We start from the raw sequence: 13,930 nt of genomic DNA, 5'->3' as shown, positions 1-13,930 counted from the left end.
CTCTCGCCGCGGATCCGTTTAAACGTTGCGGGGAACAGCTGTTGCTGGCATCTGGCCGAGCCAAGTCACGGCGCCCCTCCTCGCCGTGTAAACTCACAGCAACTGGCACACACACAATGAACTCTCTTTCACGCCTTATACCGACCGAGTCACTGAGCGGTCAGCGGGTTGATGCGTCAGGACGGCAACCCCATTATTACTTTGCTTACTTTTGGTGGTCTCCCATTTATTTATTTTTTTGGGTGCCTCCCAAACACTCTAGTAGTTAACCTTCAGTTTTTTTATGCTACTGTTATTGTTTCCCAGACAGCCCGTTTATTGCCGTTACTCGATACTTGGCCCAGTTTGTGTTTGTTGTGCTTTGCTCATTAAAAAGGTGTCGTCAAAATACGGCCGATCGACCGAGAACTTTAAAAGTTTTGGGATATTCTGGAAAGATGGACGTCATCGATCAGTTGTAAATTATTGCTTGCTTAACAGATTCAAAGTTCAAGTTTGGTTGCGATGGTCTCTTAAGAAAAGCTCATTTTCTTTGTCCTGCGCTGTGAGAGTCAAAAATGTCACATTTCTGCCTTGTTTTTAACCAAAATGTCCTATTTTTAACCATAAAATCCTCCTGTACGCCTTCTTGACTTAATTGATACTAAATGCGGATTGGCCAGATTAACGCTAGCTAACGCGGCTAAGGCATTTCCTCACGGCGACTTTGCCAAAGCGTCTCACGACTTCCTCAAGAGTTGTCCACGTCCACGCGGGTCGCCCTTTGGAAACGACCCTTCCGGCCATAAAACGGACTCCCGCCGTCTCGGGCGAGGAAATCCCGTCTGGCCCGCCGTCCTTTCTTTAGCGCGACGCGCGTGGAGGGTCGGCCCGCGTTCGTGGCGTGCCGAGGGGCTTTAACGCGGAACAATAGAGAGCGCCGTGGCGGATTAAATTAGCGGCGGTTGTTTATCGCCCTCCCCGTGGCCGTGGCGGCTCGGGCCCATCTGCTGGAGTGGGCCCCGCCCCCTCACCCCCCCCCGCGGCCTTTTACAAATCCATTCCCCGCATCAGACGGCGGCGAGGCCGCTCGTAACACGGTACGTGGGCCCGACCTCTTCCGCCGAGAGTCATCGGGCTTTCCTTTATGCAGATTAGCCACGTGCTAATTGTGCTGATTTATTGGATTCCGGGAGGCGCGGGGGAGGAGTTTCCTCCGCGGGTCGACGGGGCGACTCGCTCACACATACACCATCCCGTCGGCCATTCTTAAATGTGCGCTTCCTGGCGAACGGGTGGGGGGGTTAAAAGTGCAATAGCGGTCACGGGCTCGTTAGCGCTTCCCCCCCACGGCGCACTTGGTAACGACCCAAAGGAGAGTAGTAACACCTCCGTAAGTATTTTTGTGGAACGTAGCCACGGGGAAAACCTGAAGTGGAATTGTTTATCTCGGCCGATGCGGCTTGACCGCTCTGAAAAGTGCCTTGACAACCCCCCCCCCCCCCCCCCCCCCCCCTCCAAATTCAACATCCTGAGGGAAATGGCCACGTTGAAATCAAGTGGTCCAGCCCACGTGAGCTCTACTGTATTTTATACACCGTATTAGGTGCTAAAAAAATGATGACTGAATCGAGGGTACGGTTTATATGCGCACAAATTAGACTTGACGTGCACGAAACGCAAAAACGCAAGCCCATACGCGCATTTATTTGAAAACAGAGAAAAGATAAACAGATAAAACGCTAAACAAAATCTCTATGAATGAAATTCAAGGAACAAATATATTGCATAAAATGAGAAAAACCTCATTATGCCCGCCATGGCTGGCTCAGGGCGCCGCCATCTTACCTAGGGATGACAAACCAGACCACTTCCTGGTTGTACTTCTCACCTGACTTCCTTCATGAATTTGTCGACGTTCACCCTATAGCAGGGGTCGGGAACCCTCTTGATGGAAAGAGCCATAAACAGTTCATATTTTTTAAATGTTAATCCTTGAGAGCCATGCTCCGAATTTAAAAGTCAACATGCATGTAAATGTGTGCCTTTTTTAGTCACTTCACCACTTTTAAAGTACAAAAAGTCATTGAATTCTTTTGACAACATTGTTACGTTGTTGCTAATCAATGAGTATCAATGAGAAAATCCATGCAGAAGAGTGTAATGAAAAAAAAAACGATTATAAGGCGCTGGGGTAGCGTCAACGCCATAATACCAACGTAACGCTCCTATTCCTGCGCTTTCTCACCAGCAGTTTCCATAGTTTACCTCACAGGTTAGTGGAGAGCCATATGCACCCATCAAAAGAGCCATATGTGGCTCCCGAGCCATAGGTTCCCTACCCCTGATCTATAGGAATGTGCAATCCAGCAATCAATCAATCGATATTTTTCTTAAGATTTCCCCTTCAAAGTAACACATTTGTACTCCCTATTAAAACCATGAATATGGAGGTGAAAATGGTGAATCTGAGGGCGTCTTATAGCAGAGAAATTGTTAAATTCAACCATTTTAAGGGTGGCGAATATGTGAGAAAATACGGTAGTTGGCCGACAAGAACGGACTTTGCCCGGCCCCTCGTCGTCCTACTATCTGTCATTCTTGGAAGGCCAAAAGGGGCGGGGCCTGCTGCTTTATTGAAAAGCAGGAAGCGCGAGGCCTGGCCCGGGTTCAAGCGGCGCCGCAGCTGGGACCCGTTACATTTCGGGCAGACTGCCCTCTCCGTCTGGCCAGCTATAAATAGCCCCGCTGGTTGTCTGAGGAAAAGAGGGTTTTTTTGGGGGGGGGATTGAAAAGCACACGCCCGCGGATGAATAACCGTGGGAAGCAAGGAAAGCTTTGTGTTTTGCATCCCGAGGTCAGCCGGGGCAAAAGAGGTGTCGCGTCTTCAAAGCCGGCCGCCATTGTGGCTCTGGAGGTTTTTTTTCTGGCGCTCTGGGAAGTTTGTGGGAGGAAATCCAGCTTTGAATGATTTACCTTGGCGTCACGTGGAAGGGATTCCCTCTCCGCATCATCTGTTTTTATGAGCTTGGACCCAGCCGGCTGCTGACAGCCGGAACCAGCGCCTTTTAGTAGCCAAAAGTGACTCCCTTCCTCCCTCCCGACGCGTCTCCAGCTGATGGGCGGGCCCACGTCCAGCCGCCGCCGCCGACACCACCGTTTCTTTTTTTTTTCTCCCTCTTCTTTTTTTGGGTCGGTAACAGAATCCGCCCACTGGCACAATGAATCTCCTGGCACTCTTGGTACGTCCCGTTCATTCATTGGCGGCCAATTTTTTTCCCTTTTCCACCCAGCGAGTGAGTAAATCCACTTTTTCCTCCTCCCCCTTCGCCGCCTCGCGGAGATATTTGCAAATTCCGTCGTGGTTTTGTTTTGAAGTGCGCATCCGAGCATTTACGGGGGGCAACTGTGACTTGTATTCATTTTTTGGGGTCCCCCAAGTGTCCCACCTGCTTCCAGATTTCATATGCGATACTGAAAATAAAGAATTTAATGGTTGGCATTGATAGCTCCAGTTATATTGACCGTAGTTATCTGAATGACTGTGTATATAATGTTAACATATGCCTATTTAGCCTTTTGTTATGACTAGAATGTGTTTGTTCTCGTCTCTGATAACATATAATTCCATAATAATGTGACTTTGCCACCCCCCTTCTTCATTCTCACGGGCAATATCACTTTCTAATTTTACGATAAATAACCTTGAACAAAAATATCAAAAGGGTTTCAAATTGGGCTTTCAAACAAACTTCCTTTTGAAATATTTCAATCTTAACGGCACGGTCAAACGAGCCGACATTTTTCTGGCTAAATTAAAACGACTCCACAAATCTTGACATTTTCAAATCCCACTTTTGGAATCATATTTTTTTTTAAATAGAATTTACGGCTCTGCTGGTTTTCCTTCTGAGGTCAAGTTTGCACATTTGACCATGTACACACACACACACTTTACGCACCACCATGTTTGGGTGTCACCGTGCCGCCATTTTGAATGTTTACTGACCAGGCTTCTCCGCCTTTTTCCTTTCAGCCCACCAGCCCGATGGACCAAGTGGGAAAGATGCGTGGCCAACCTTTTGGGGGATCTAACCCGTACTCGCAGCAGCCGCCGGCGCCACCGCCGCAACAGCAGCAGCAGCAAGGGCCCCCCGCCACGGGGGCCGGACCCCAACAAGCCGGCTCCTATCCGGGGCAAGGCTACGGACCCCCCGGCTCTCAGAGATACCCCATGGGGATGCAGGGTCGAACGCCGGGAGCCATGGGCGGCGCCATGCAGTACGGCCAGCAGGTGGGTGTTTGCTCATTTTTCCTATTGGTTCTTTGGTCCGACGCCTTCAACGGAACCGTCAAATACCCCCAAACCGACAGCAAATGCCCCAAAATCAGCAGAAAGCAACAAACGAACAACAAGCACCCGGAAAGTCCCTCCAAATGTTCCCAAATTGACCCCTAAAACGGCAAGGAAGTGACTCAACATGACCGCCTTGACCATAATAGTGTGCGGTCGATTGGTCGCCGGTCTTTTGGTCGCCGGTCTTTTGGTCGCGGTCTTTTGGTCGCGGTCTTTTGGTCGCCCCGAATGCGACAACGGGTGACCCAAAGACTGGCGACCAAAAGACTGGCGACAAAACAAGGTAAAACAACACGGTGTACGCATCAATAAAAGCCAACAATGGCCACGAGCAGTTTCACTGAGCCGACGTGTGAGTGTATAAGAGTTTGTATGTACATGCGCTGTCCCTTTAAGAAGCTACGTCAGTCAGTGTCTTAACAAGTTCTCCAACAAAAAACAATAAAAGTCCGGGAAATTTGGAGCTTTTCTTTAGCCTAATAATTAATAGGGCATTAAGTATGACTAAATAGTAATTCACAGTTTGTATTTAGGGAATTTGAGCAACGATTTAAATGGTAATTATCAATAACCTTCCGGGCGACCAAAAGACTGGCGACCAAAAGATCGGCGACCAAAAGACCGGCGACCAATCGACCGTGTACCGAGCTGTCAATCGCCGTCAATGGCGGCGCATTAGCCAAAAATAAAGCGGCCCACGCCAGATCTCGTCGGGAGTTTGACAACCCGCTTTTATACGATGGTTACGGGACGCACGAGAAGAAGGCTAACAGTGAGAAGCTGTTACCCAAAGAAAAGAAATGCTAGATTTTAGTCTTTTTTTCCCAACGGCTTTCTTTGTTTGCTCTCAAGAATACGATCAAGCAAGTTTTGGCCGATTTTTTTCCGCCAGCCGCTCAAGTGCTTTCATGAATGGCACAGTCCAAACCTCCCTCGCACCTTCTCCCTTCCACTTTGTGGTTTTTGTAGTCCTATTGTGGTGCTCTCCCACCCACCCGGCCGGTCGGTGTCTGACTGTCGCAGCGACCGCAGACTTGACGAGTGCCCTTCACGTGTAAAATAAACTTTCTATAGTCTTTTGTGTTGGAAACACGGCGTTTTTAACACGCGCATTGGGCTCGGAACGACTTTTTGGGGGCGGCCTTTATCCTATTGTGCGGGTTTTCTCGTGAGGCGGATGCTCTTTTTTTTACTCTCGCCATCACGTTGAATAAAAACGCTTTGCTGTGCACTGACAATTGATGAATTGGGAGTTCAAGGCGGCCATGTTCAAATGTTATTTTTTTTGCTTGGCTTTGTTGTCATTTAAAGAAGGATTATTTCATCTCATTGAGAATAACAGAAGACGTGTAGCTTTTGAGAACGATATGTAGTCATGGCATTGGAACATGTCGACAGCAGAAGTGTGGCACTTTCTTAGTGTTCAATGGTAGCTGTAGAAATAGATGATCAAAAAAACGTATCAAATAGGGGAAAAAGGTAGAAGTCGACAGGTATCGTGATACGACAAGCACAATGATAATTTAAAGCGTGGACTTGCTGAGAAAAATGGCCGTCCTTCATTCTTGAACGTATGAAGATGAATCTTTGTTTTGTCGACTCCATGGAAGCGCGTATTTTGAAAACGACGGGTTTCAGACACAAATGCCTTTTCTATTTACCGTATTTTCACGACTATACAGCGCATCGTATTTTTAGCCGCAGAGTCAGTAACGAGTGCTATTTCTGTATTTTAAACACACAAAGGACGCACCGTTTTTATAGACGCAGCCAGGCATGGCATATATATATATATATATATTATATATGGATGAATATCGAACCGCAATAGCGCTGGCTACGGGAAGCAGCCCCACCCAGACTCTATTTCCGGTGCGCAGTGACTACTGGGATATATAGTTCTTTTGTCAATACACCCAGGATGACGACCGAACACACTCATTTGGTGCTACATGCACCAAATGCACGCTACACCCACACGCTAAAAACACGTTTTTAAAACGGCAACGGAAGCAAAATTGAGTTCGGTTGTACTTTATTTAACCATTTTACAATGTACTCACGTCATCGTTTCATTTTCGTGACTTGGTCGCAAATCAAAAGTGACCGGTCGCTTGACATACGCCTCACGTAGCCATAATCTCATGTTGCGGTTCAATATTCATCCATATATAATATATATATGTATAGTTTGCAGTCTAGCTTTGAATGCTCTGTTGACGCCAACATCTAGCGGCAGGATTTCTTTTGTAAATACAGCCAAAATGACGGCGGGCACCAAATTAGTGTGCTCGCTGTCATCCTGGGTGTATTGACTAAAGAACTCTATATCCCAGCATTCACTGCGCAGTACTTTTTCTACGGGGAAAATAGTAGAGTCGGGGGCTGCTTGCCGTAGTTGTCCTATCGACTGATTTATTTTATTTTATCGTGATAGCAATTTTAGTATTGGTCCATATATAAAGCGCACTGGATTATAAGGCGCCCTGTCTATTTTGGAGAAAATTTAATACTTTTATGTGTGCCTTATAGTCGTAAAAATACGGTATTTTTATTTTTTTTAGATTTAATGGATTGATCTTTTTTTATGGCCACAGATGTCAGCCTACGGACAGCAGGGGCCCGGAGGCTACGGGCAGCAGGGCTATTACGGCGGCCCCCAGCACCCGGGCCAGCAACAGACACCTTACCCCGGCCCAGGCCAGGGGAGCGCCGGGTCTCCCTTCCCGCAGGCGTCCGGCCAGCACGGAGCCCCTTACTCCCAATCGCAAGTTCCTCCGGCGGCGCAGACACCGTACGCCTCGCCCCAGCAGCAGTCGGCACCGGGCCCCGGCCCCAGTCCCGGTCCTCAGAACCAGCCGGGCCAGCCCGGGTACCCGCCAGCCTCGGCGGCGGGTCAGCCGGCACGCCAGCAGACGCCGCCGGCGCAGCAGCAACAACAACAAGGGGCTCCGGCCACGGGGCCGGCGCAGCAAGCGGCGAGTCAAGCGACGCCACCCCAAGCGGCCGCCGGCCACGGGCAGCAGAGTCAGTCGTCGCCGTACTCTCAGACTCCGCCCCTGCCGCAGCAACAGCAGTCGCCCTATCAGAGGTTCCCGCCGCCTCCCCAGGTAGGTCGCAGCGCACCCATAGTATCTTTCATTTTCTTCAACCCCCCCAGAAAAGGAACAAATCCCCACTTGATTTAAAAAAAAAAAAAACATTTTGTCACCCGCGTTTTCCAAAATGGGCAAATTTAAGCACTTATTCACATCAGGTGTATAGTAATCCCTTGTTTATTGCGGTTAATGTAACCAGACATGGCCGCGATAAATGAAAAATAGTGAAGTAGGGTCACCCCTATTTAAAATAATAATAAATATATATATATATTTTCTTTACTTCAGTGCTGAGTCCTAGTAGCAAGCGCGAAACAGGGGAGTGGCTTCTGCTTGCGAGTTTCAGCGTGGATTGATTTTCACATTTTTATGATAACAAAAAATAATAATAATTTCCCACCAGAAAAAAAAACTGTAATGTAGTGAAGCCGCGATATTCGAGGGATTACCGTACATTGTTATCGGCCGTACAGCGGGTCGGCTTCAACATTTGATTGCGTCATCTTCCAAAATTCAAACATTGGCAGTGGAGACGCGTCACGATTTCTATTGGCCGCCATTTGAGCCCAAAACGTTCATGTGATTGCACCCCTGCAAAAAAACACTCGTAAGCAGAAGCCAGGAGAAAAAAAAAGTTAAAATAGGTGTGACCCTACTGTGCGATTTTTCAATCTGCTCTACATTAACCGCCATGTTCCAGGGATGACTGTACATGTATATTTATTTAGTCTTTTTGTTTATGGACGGAACAGGAACTCTCCCAAGACTCTTTCAGCTCCCAGTCCAGCGCGCCTCCTTCCAACCAACCCATGCCTTCCAACAAGAGCAGTCAGGAGGACAGCATGCAGGGCCGACCGTCCAGTTTACCGGTGAGCCTTTTCCCGTATCCCTATTATCGCGTTATCTCCCTTCCCAAAATTCCCACCGCCCCAAACGCACCTCGGCCCCGCGTCCCGTCCCGTTTGTTTTTTGTTAGCGCGCTAACGTTGCTCCACCACCTGGGGAAAGGCGCGCGAGTAAGCAGATCATTAATGAGACACAATGAAAGCGGGTAAATGACGTGAAACGGCGCGAGCGATCCGTCGCCGCGGGAACGAAGGAGCGATAAGGAAGGCCGCCCCCCCCCCCCCCCCCCCCCCCCCCCCCCCCCCCCTCCGCCAATGAGGGATGCCCTCAGGATGCTGTTTATTTTCTCTCTTCTTTATTTATTGAAACTTCTCCGCGGGCTGAAGCGGCCACGCTTGGGCTATTTTTACTTTTTTTTAGCTCCGCCCCTCCCCCCCGGCCGTCTTATTGGGGATTCCCTATCCGGGCGCTTTGATTGGCCACCAGGTTTGGTTATCAGTCAAAATTCGGGTTGCTTTGTCACGGTGGCTGCTAGCTAGTCAAGGTACGGCTAAAAACTTAGGTTATTTATTTTCCCCCGCATTTGTCCTGTCAGGCGATGACCCAAAATTCTGTATTTTGACCGCAATCTTCTCGTCCTGGGTTGGTTTTGACTAAAAATTGCGCTCATCCGGATTGTTCCATCTTTGCAGAAAACACCATTTTGTTTGCAACCAGTATTTCCCTCCGCTTTCGACGAGCCGAGCGAGTCCGACTGGTTCCCGGTTGTTTTCCGCCCCGGGCTCGGGTACACGCGCACACACGCACTCGACTGTTGAGCGCGAAGCGCCTCGCCGCCATGTTTTCATCCGCTTTATTTGACGTCGTCGCGAACGGCGTGCGTAAAAAGAGTTGTGTGTTTACGGGCGGGTGCCTTGAAACACCAGATCAACCCTTTATTTGTGTTAGCGTAGCATAAAAATAGTTTTCCTGAAAAGACATTGGTGGTGTTACTCTTCAACTCTGCTAAGTTTTTGTGTACATTTTGATTGGATGAGAATCTTTCATGGTGGTAAAACGGACTTGGTGTAAACATCATCGGGGCCCGTTTCTGTTATGTTTCCAAAAAGATGGACAATTTTTGGATGAAATGGGATTTTGGCCATACTTCTAGGTTTGACCATTTGCCTTTATTGAGTTCATTTTTTTTATAAAATCTGAGGTTGTGGTGACTCAGTCTTTTCTGTGTTCTGGCCTGGCTCATTTGTTCACACGCGTAACCGTTTTTGCGGTGAACTAAAATTCTGTCTGGCCCCGTTCCAGTCCCTCTGGGTAAATGATGGGCCATTAATAAGGAGCTAGCGCTAGCTAGCCGGCCGGGCCCGATGGCGGGCCTCCAAAGCCGAGCCCAGCTGAGCTCAGCTCGGCTCGACTCGGCGCTCCTGCGGCAGCTAAGCTTGTTTTTGCGACATAGCTGTGGAGCGCTCAGCCTGAGAAGGCCGGCCCACTTTCCTCCCTCCCTCCCTCCCTCCCACCCACTCTCTCCTCTCACCCGCCTCCCTGCCTTCTTCTTGTTTTTTTTTCTTCTTCTTCCCCCTTCCAATATTACTTTGGTATTTTAGCTACCTTTCTTTTTTAGCTTTGTGTCGCCGTCACGCCGGTTCCGCTCTTTTAAAATGGTCGTTTTCTCCCCCCCCTCACCCGTCCGTCCCTCCTCCCCCCTCCGTCCCTCCTTTTAGTAAATCAGCTTTCATAACGCCGTGCAGCACAGCCTCGTTTTGCGAGGCTGACTTATTCAGAGCGCGGGGCCGGCTGGTTTCCTGTTGCTATTCTGGGGCCCTCGCTCGCTTCCTGCGTCGACTTGTATAATTCAGCTTCCCGGGCGCCCAGCGCTATCACCCTCCCTCGCTCGCTCCCCCCCTCCCTCCCTCTCTCCACCGTATAATATGCAATTTTTAATTCATGTAGCGGAGAAAATTCAACGTGCTGACAAAGTCTGCTGTTTTGCCTTTTTTTTTCTTCCACCGGCTCGGATGAAGCGGGTTTGTCGGAACCAATCCCGGCTCCGGTGCGAGCCGCCACACAGAACACCGACCCCCCCCTCGCCTGCCTACTTTGCCGCTCACTCTGCCGCGCCCCTCCCCTCTCCCCCCTCCTCCCCTCCCCTCGCTTCTGCCTCCATTTGTGCTAGGCTGAGCTAGTTTTGCAGCAGCACAAAGACTGTGGCTGACTGCAGCACTGTCTGTCCGTCCGTCCCCCTTTGGACGTTCTACACCGCCCCCCCCCCCACCCTCTGCCGGAACTGGCCTGGATGGATGAGAGGGTCCCCACAATGAAATTAGCCCTCAGTCTGGCAAATAAAGGCCAGGCTACATAACTCCCCCCATCCCCCCGCTAGATATGAGGTGATTTTTGCAGCGCCCTCTAGACACCCGGAATGTGTGACAGCAGCGAGGGGAGGGGCGACGCAGGCAGGCTGGCTGGCTGTAGCCCCCCCCTCCCCACACACACACACACACACAAATGTACAAGAACACCCTCCCTCCCCTCCCCGTCCGTCTACATCTCCCTGAGGCCCCTCCATCTCTCAGCTCTCTCTGAAGGCCAAAGCACCCCAGCGAGGCCGGCTGGGCAGCTGCCTGCCTGCCTGCCTCCCTCTCGCTGGGGCATCTGTGTTCTCCCCTTCTCTGGGACTCCCAGTGACCATTGTGCTAGTCACAAAAGCCCCCCCCCCAATAAACACACACACACACAAACGCAATCTCCACACTATTCACAGCAATCAGAACCCCCTCCCACGCAGACACACTCGCCGCCTCCTCCCTCCCCCCTCTCTCTCTCTCTCCCTCCATCGGGCGACACGCAGACTGCTGCAGTGTTTGTCCCACCTTCATTGCCCACCCCCCTTCCCCCATCCCTCCTGCTGAGAACTCCAATTAGTCTAAAGTGGAGCGTTTAAAGAGTAAAACTCCCTTACCTTTTTTGGATCCCAATTCTCACCTGAGCCAAAAAAAGATCCCTTTTCATGTTCTCCTTTTAAGCTTTTGCTCGTTTTCACCTGATACGAATCCGCCCGCGTGGTTGGCGGTCAGGAAGGAGCGGCGTCACGGTGACCTCTGGGGCGTCGCCATTGGACGGATGTGACGCCAATCTGTTCTTTTTTGATAGTTGCCTATGAGTGAGTGTCCCGTACTGTTGGATGTAAAACGCCGCTATAATGGCCGAGGCCCGGTCTGGCCCAGTCTCACCCGGCCTGGCCCGGCTTTGCTTCTCCTCCTTTCACCGCCACTTGGTTTCCTCACAGTGGAATGGGAGTGCCCCCTTATGGTTGAGCTCAGCCCTGCAAAGCCTCGCGCCCGGGCGAGCCCGATCGGGGCCCTCCCGTTCGAACTTTGGGCATTCCGTCCTACTACGCTCGGACTTTGGCCGCCGTCCCCGACCTCGGGAGACCCGGACGTGAAGGGGACTAGCCAGACGGGGCGCGCGACGAGCGAACGGAGGCGCCACGGGGCGAGATGGCGCTCGGGCGCTTTTGTCCGCCCCGCTTTGCAAAGGCTCGGCCGAGTGTGTGATTGAATAAGTGGCGCCGTTTGATGCGCCGTCCGGGCTTCTTCTTACTCTCCTTTTGTAGAAGCTTGACTGCGCAGTGACCCTGGCGAGCAGGCGGGGTGGGTGGGCCGGGGGGATTTCGACGCACGGAGCACGTGGATCGCCGTAACCATGGCAGCCGTGGAGACGCCAGCCCTCCCTCTTATGTAGAGTGTTTTTTTATATTTTTCCCCTTCTTCTTTTTTTTCCGTAGGCAGCAGACGGCGTGACTGACAGGTGAACTCTCACCGGGTCACGCCGGGCATTTTAACAGCAGTTTTAGTTCCACGACGGGTTTGTGTCACACATTCCAGATATGTGTCATTATCTCAAGGCCGCCCGCCGTTTACTTTCTGCTCCCACAGGCAAAAAAAATAAAAATTAGAGAGAGAGAGAGAGAGAAAGAGGCTGGCTTGGCAGACTAATGGCTCGACTGACTCAGTCAAGTCATCTGCAAATGGAATACATTAAGGCAGGCGCATGACTCAGGAGATGCCAAGTACGCCAGAACTGGCCCGCGTCCACACAAGGGTAATTGCTTTTCTAAAAAAACAAAAAAAAAGGCCGTGCGGTCCAGTTAATTCCTCCCCTCTCTCGATATTCTGGACCCAGGTCAGAATTGACGCGCCTGTCCGGCTTGCAGACGTCCATCGTCACGTTGCCGTGGCCGGCACAAAATGGCGGCCACGGAGCGTGAAGCGCCGATGTCGTTATCGGGGCGTCTGGACGTTCGGGTCCTCGTTGCTCTGCGGCCTTCTAATTAAGACGCTCGGATATCACGGCCATTGCTAGCGCAGCCAATGAGCCTCGCTAACCCCCCCGGACCGCTCCATCCTCGTCGTCCGGGCTTGTGCAGTCAGCAAAACGGGAAAAAAAAAATCGATAGCTGCAGAGTGGGAGTGTGGAAAAGAAGGTGGGTGTGGGTCGGCGCGTATTACGCCGCCTTTAGCGATTGGTCCGCTGGCTGGACGCACGCCAGGGGGGATTTTTCAAATCCAAATAATGGCGAAAGCAACACGATGCTTTTGGTGTTTGAGTTGCGTGGCGTCCTTCTCGTCTGCAAATATGTCATCAAAGCGGCGGCGCCGCCTTGGAGGAAATCGCCAGCAAACAAAGCAGAACAATTTACGACAGACTGAGATAGCGAGCTGCTTTTCTCGACTCCATTTAGTCGGAGAACAGAGCCCATTTGTCTTGATCCTCCGAACGCGTCAGCTGATTTTCCTCGCCGGAAACGGGCCGCCACGCGACCGGCCGAATTTACAAAGGAGGTCGTCAGCCTTCGCTTTGCAAAATCGCCGCCTTTCTTCGGTCTTTGTGGAGAAGTTGTTATTTTAGTCGGCTTACTTTATAAATTGCTGTTTTTTTTTGGCCAACTACGATAGAGGACACGACAAATGGCTGCTTGAGCAGAGTGTGGCGACCAATCCGACTTCCCTAAGTGACGGTGACACGAATGTGTGTGCGGTCGATTGGTCGCCGGTCTTTTGGTCGCCGTTTTTTTGGTCGCCGGTCTTTTGGTCGCCGTCTTTTGGTCGCCGGTCTTTTGGTCGCCCGGACCACGACAACGGGCGACCAAAAGACCAGCGACCAAAAGACCGACGACCAAAAGACCGACGACCAAAAGACCGGCGACCAAAAGACCGGCGACAAAACAAGGTAAAACAACACGTTGAACGTCAGGGAGCGATGGTGGCTCCAACCTTGGTTGTGAAACTTCCATGACTTGGCCTAGTTTTGCGCCAGTCCACGCGGTCCGCGTTTAGGCACCATAAAATCAGGTCAAAAAAAGAATATTTGAAATGTAATGTTTGTTTTTGGAAACAACTTTTTGCCATCTCCGCCATTGTCACATTTCAAATATTTTCCCCTTTACTCGCCATTGACGGTGACTGACTACGAACCAGTTTTTTTGTTTGTTTGACGTTGTCCACGCTGGTTGAATTTCGGTATTTAAGTATGTGAAATCGTATGTTCACGCGTGCGATTCGGGGAGGCCTTGGCTTGTTTAGTCAGTGTGGCTGGTGGGAAGGAGGAGAGAGAGGAGGAGGAGGAGGAGGGGGGTTAATGACCGCATTGTGAA

General features: G+C 50.7%; 1 protein-coding gene across 3 annotated transcripts in view; it reads left to right on the top strand.

The window, feature by feature from the left end:
• The window catches only part of arid1ab (AT-rich interactive domain 1Ab), a 30,322-nt gene that overhangs the window by 6,515 nt on the left and 9,877 nt on the right, over positions 1-13,930 (top strand). For all 3 annotated transcript variants that reach the window (XM_077590618.1, XM_077590617.1, XM_077590619.1), the window contains 3 exons: positions 4,016-4,273; positions 6,934-7,446; positions 8,187-8,303. In XM_077590618.1, coding sequence (XP_077446744.1) covers positions 4,016-4,273; positions 6,934-7,446; positions 8,187-8,303 — 888 coding nt within the window. The remainder of the gene's footprint in view (positions 1-4,015; positions 4,274-6,933; positions 7,447-8,186; positions 8,304-13,930) is intronic.

The sequence above is a fragment of the Stigmatopora argus genome, chromosome 21 (genome assembly GCF_051989625.1).
Source record: "Stigmatopora argus isolate UIUO_Sarg chromosome 21, RoL_Sarg_1.0, whole genome shotgun sequence".
In the NCBI taxonomy this organism is placed as follows: domain Eukaryota; kingdom Metazoa; phylum Chordata; class Actinopteri; order Syngnathiformes; family Syngnathidae; genus Stigmatopora; species Stigmatopora argus.
Note: the sequence above shows the minus strand (reverse complement) of the source record. Positions and strands in the feature narration are given on the sequence as shown.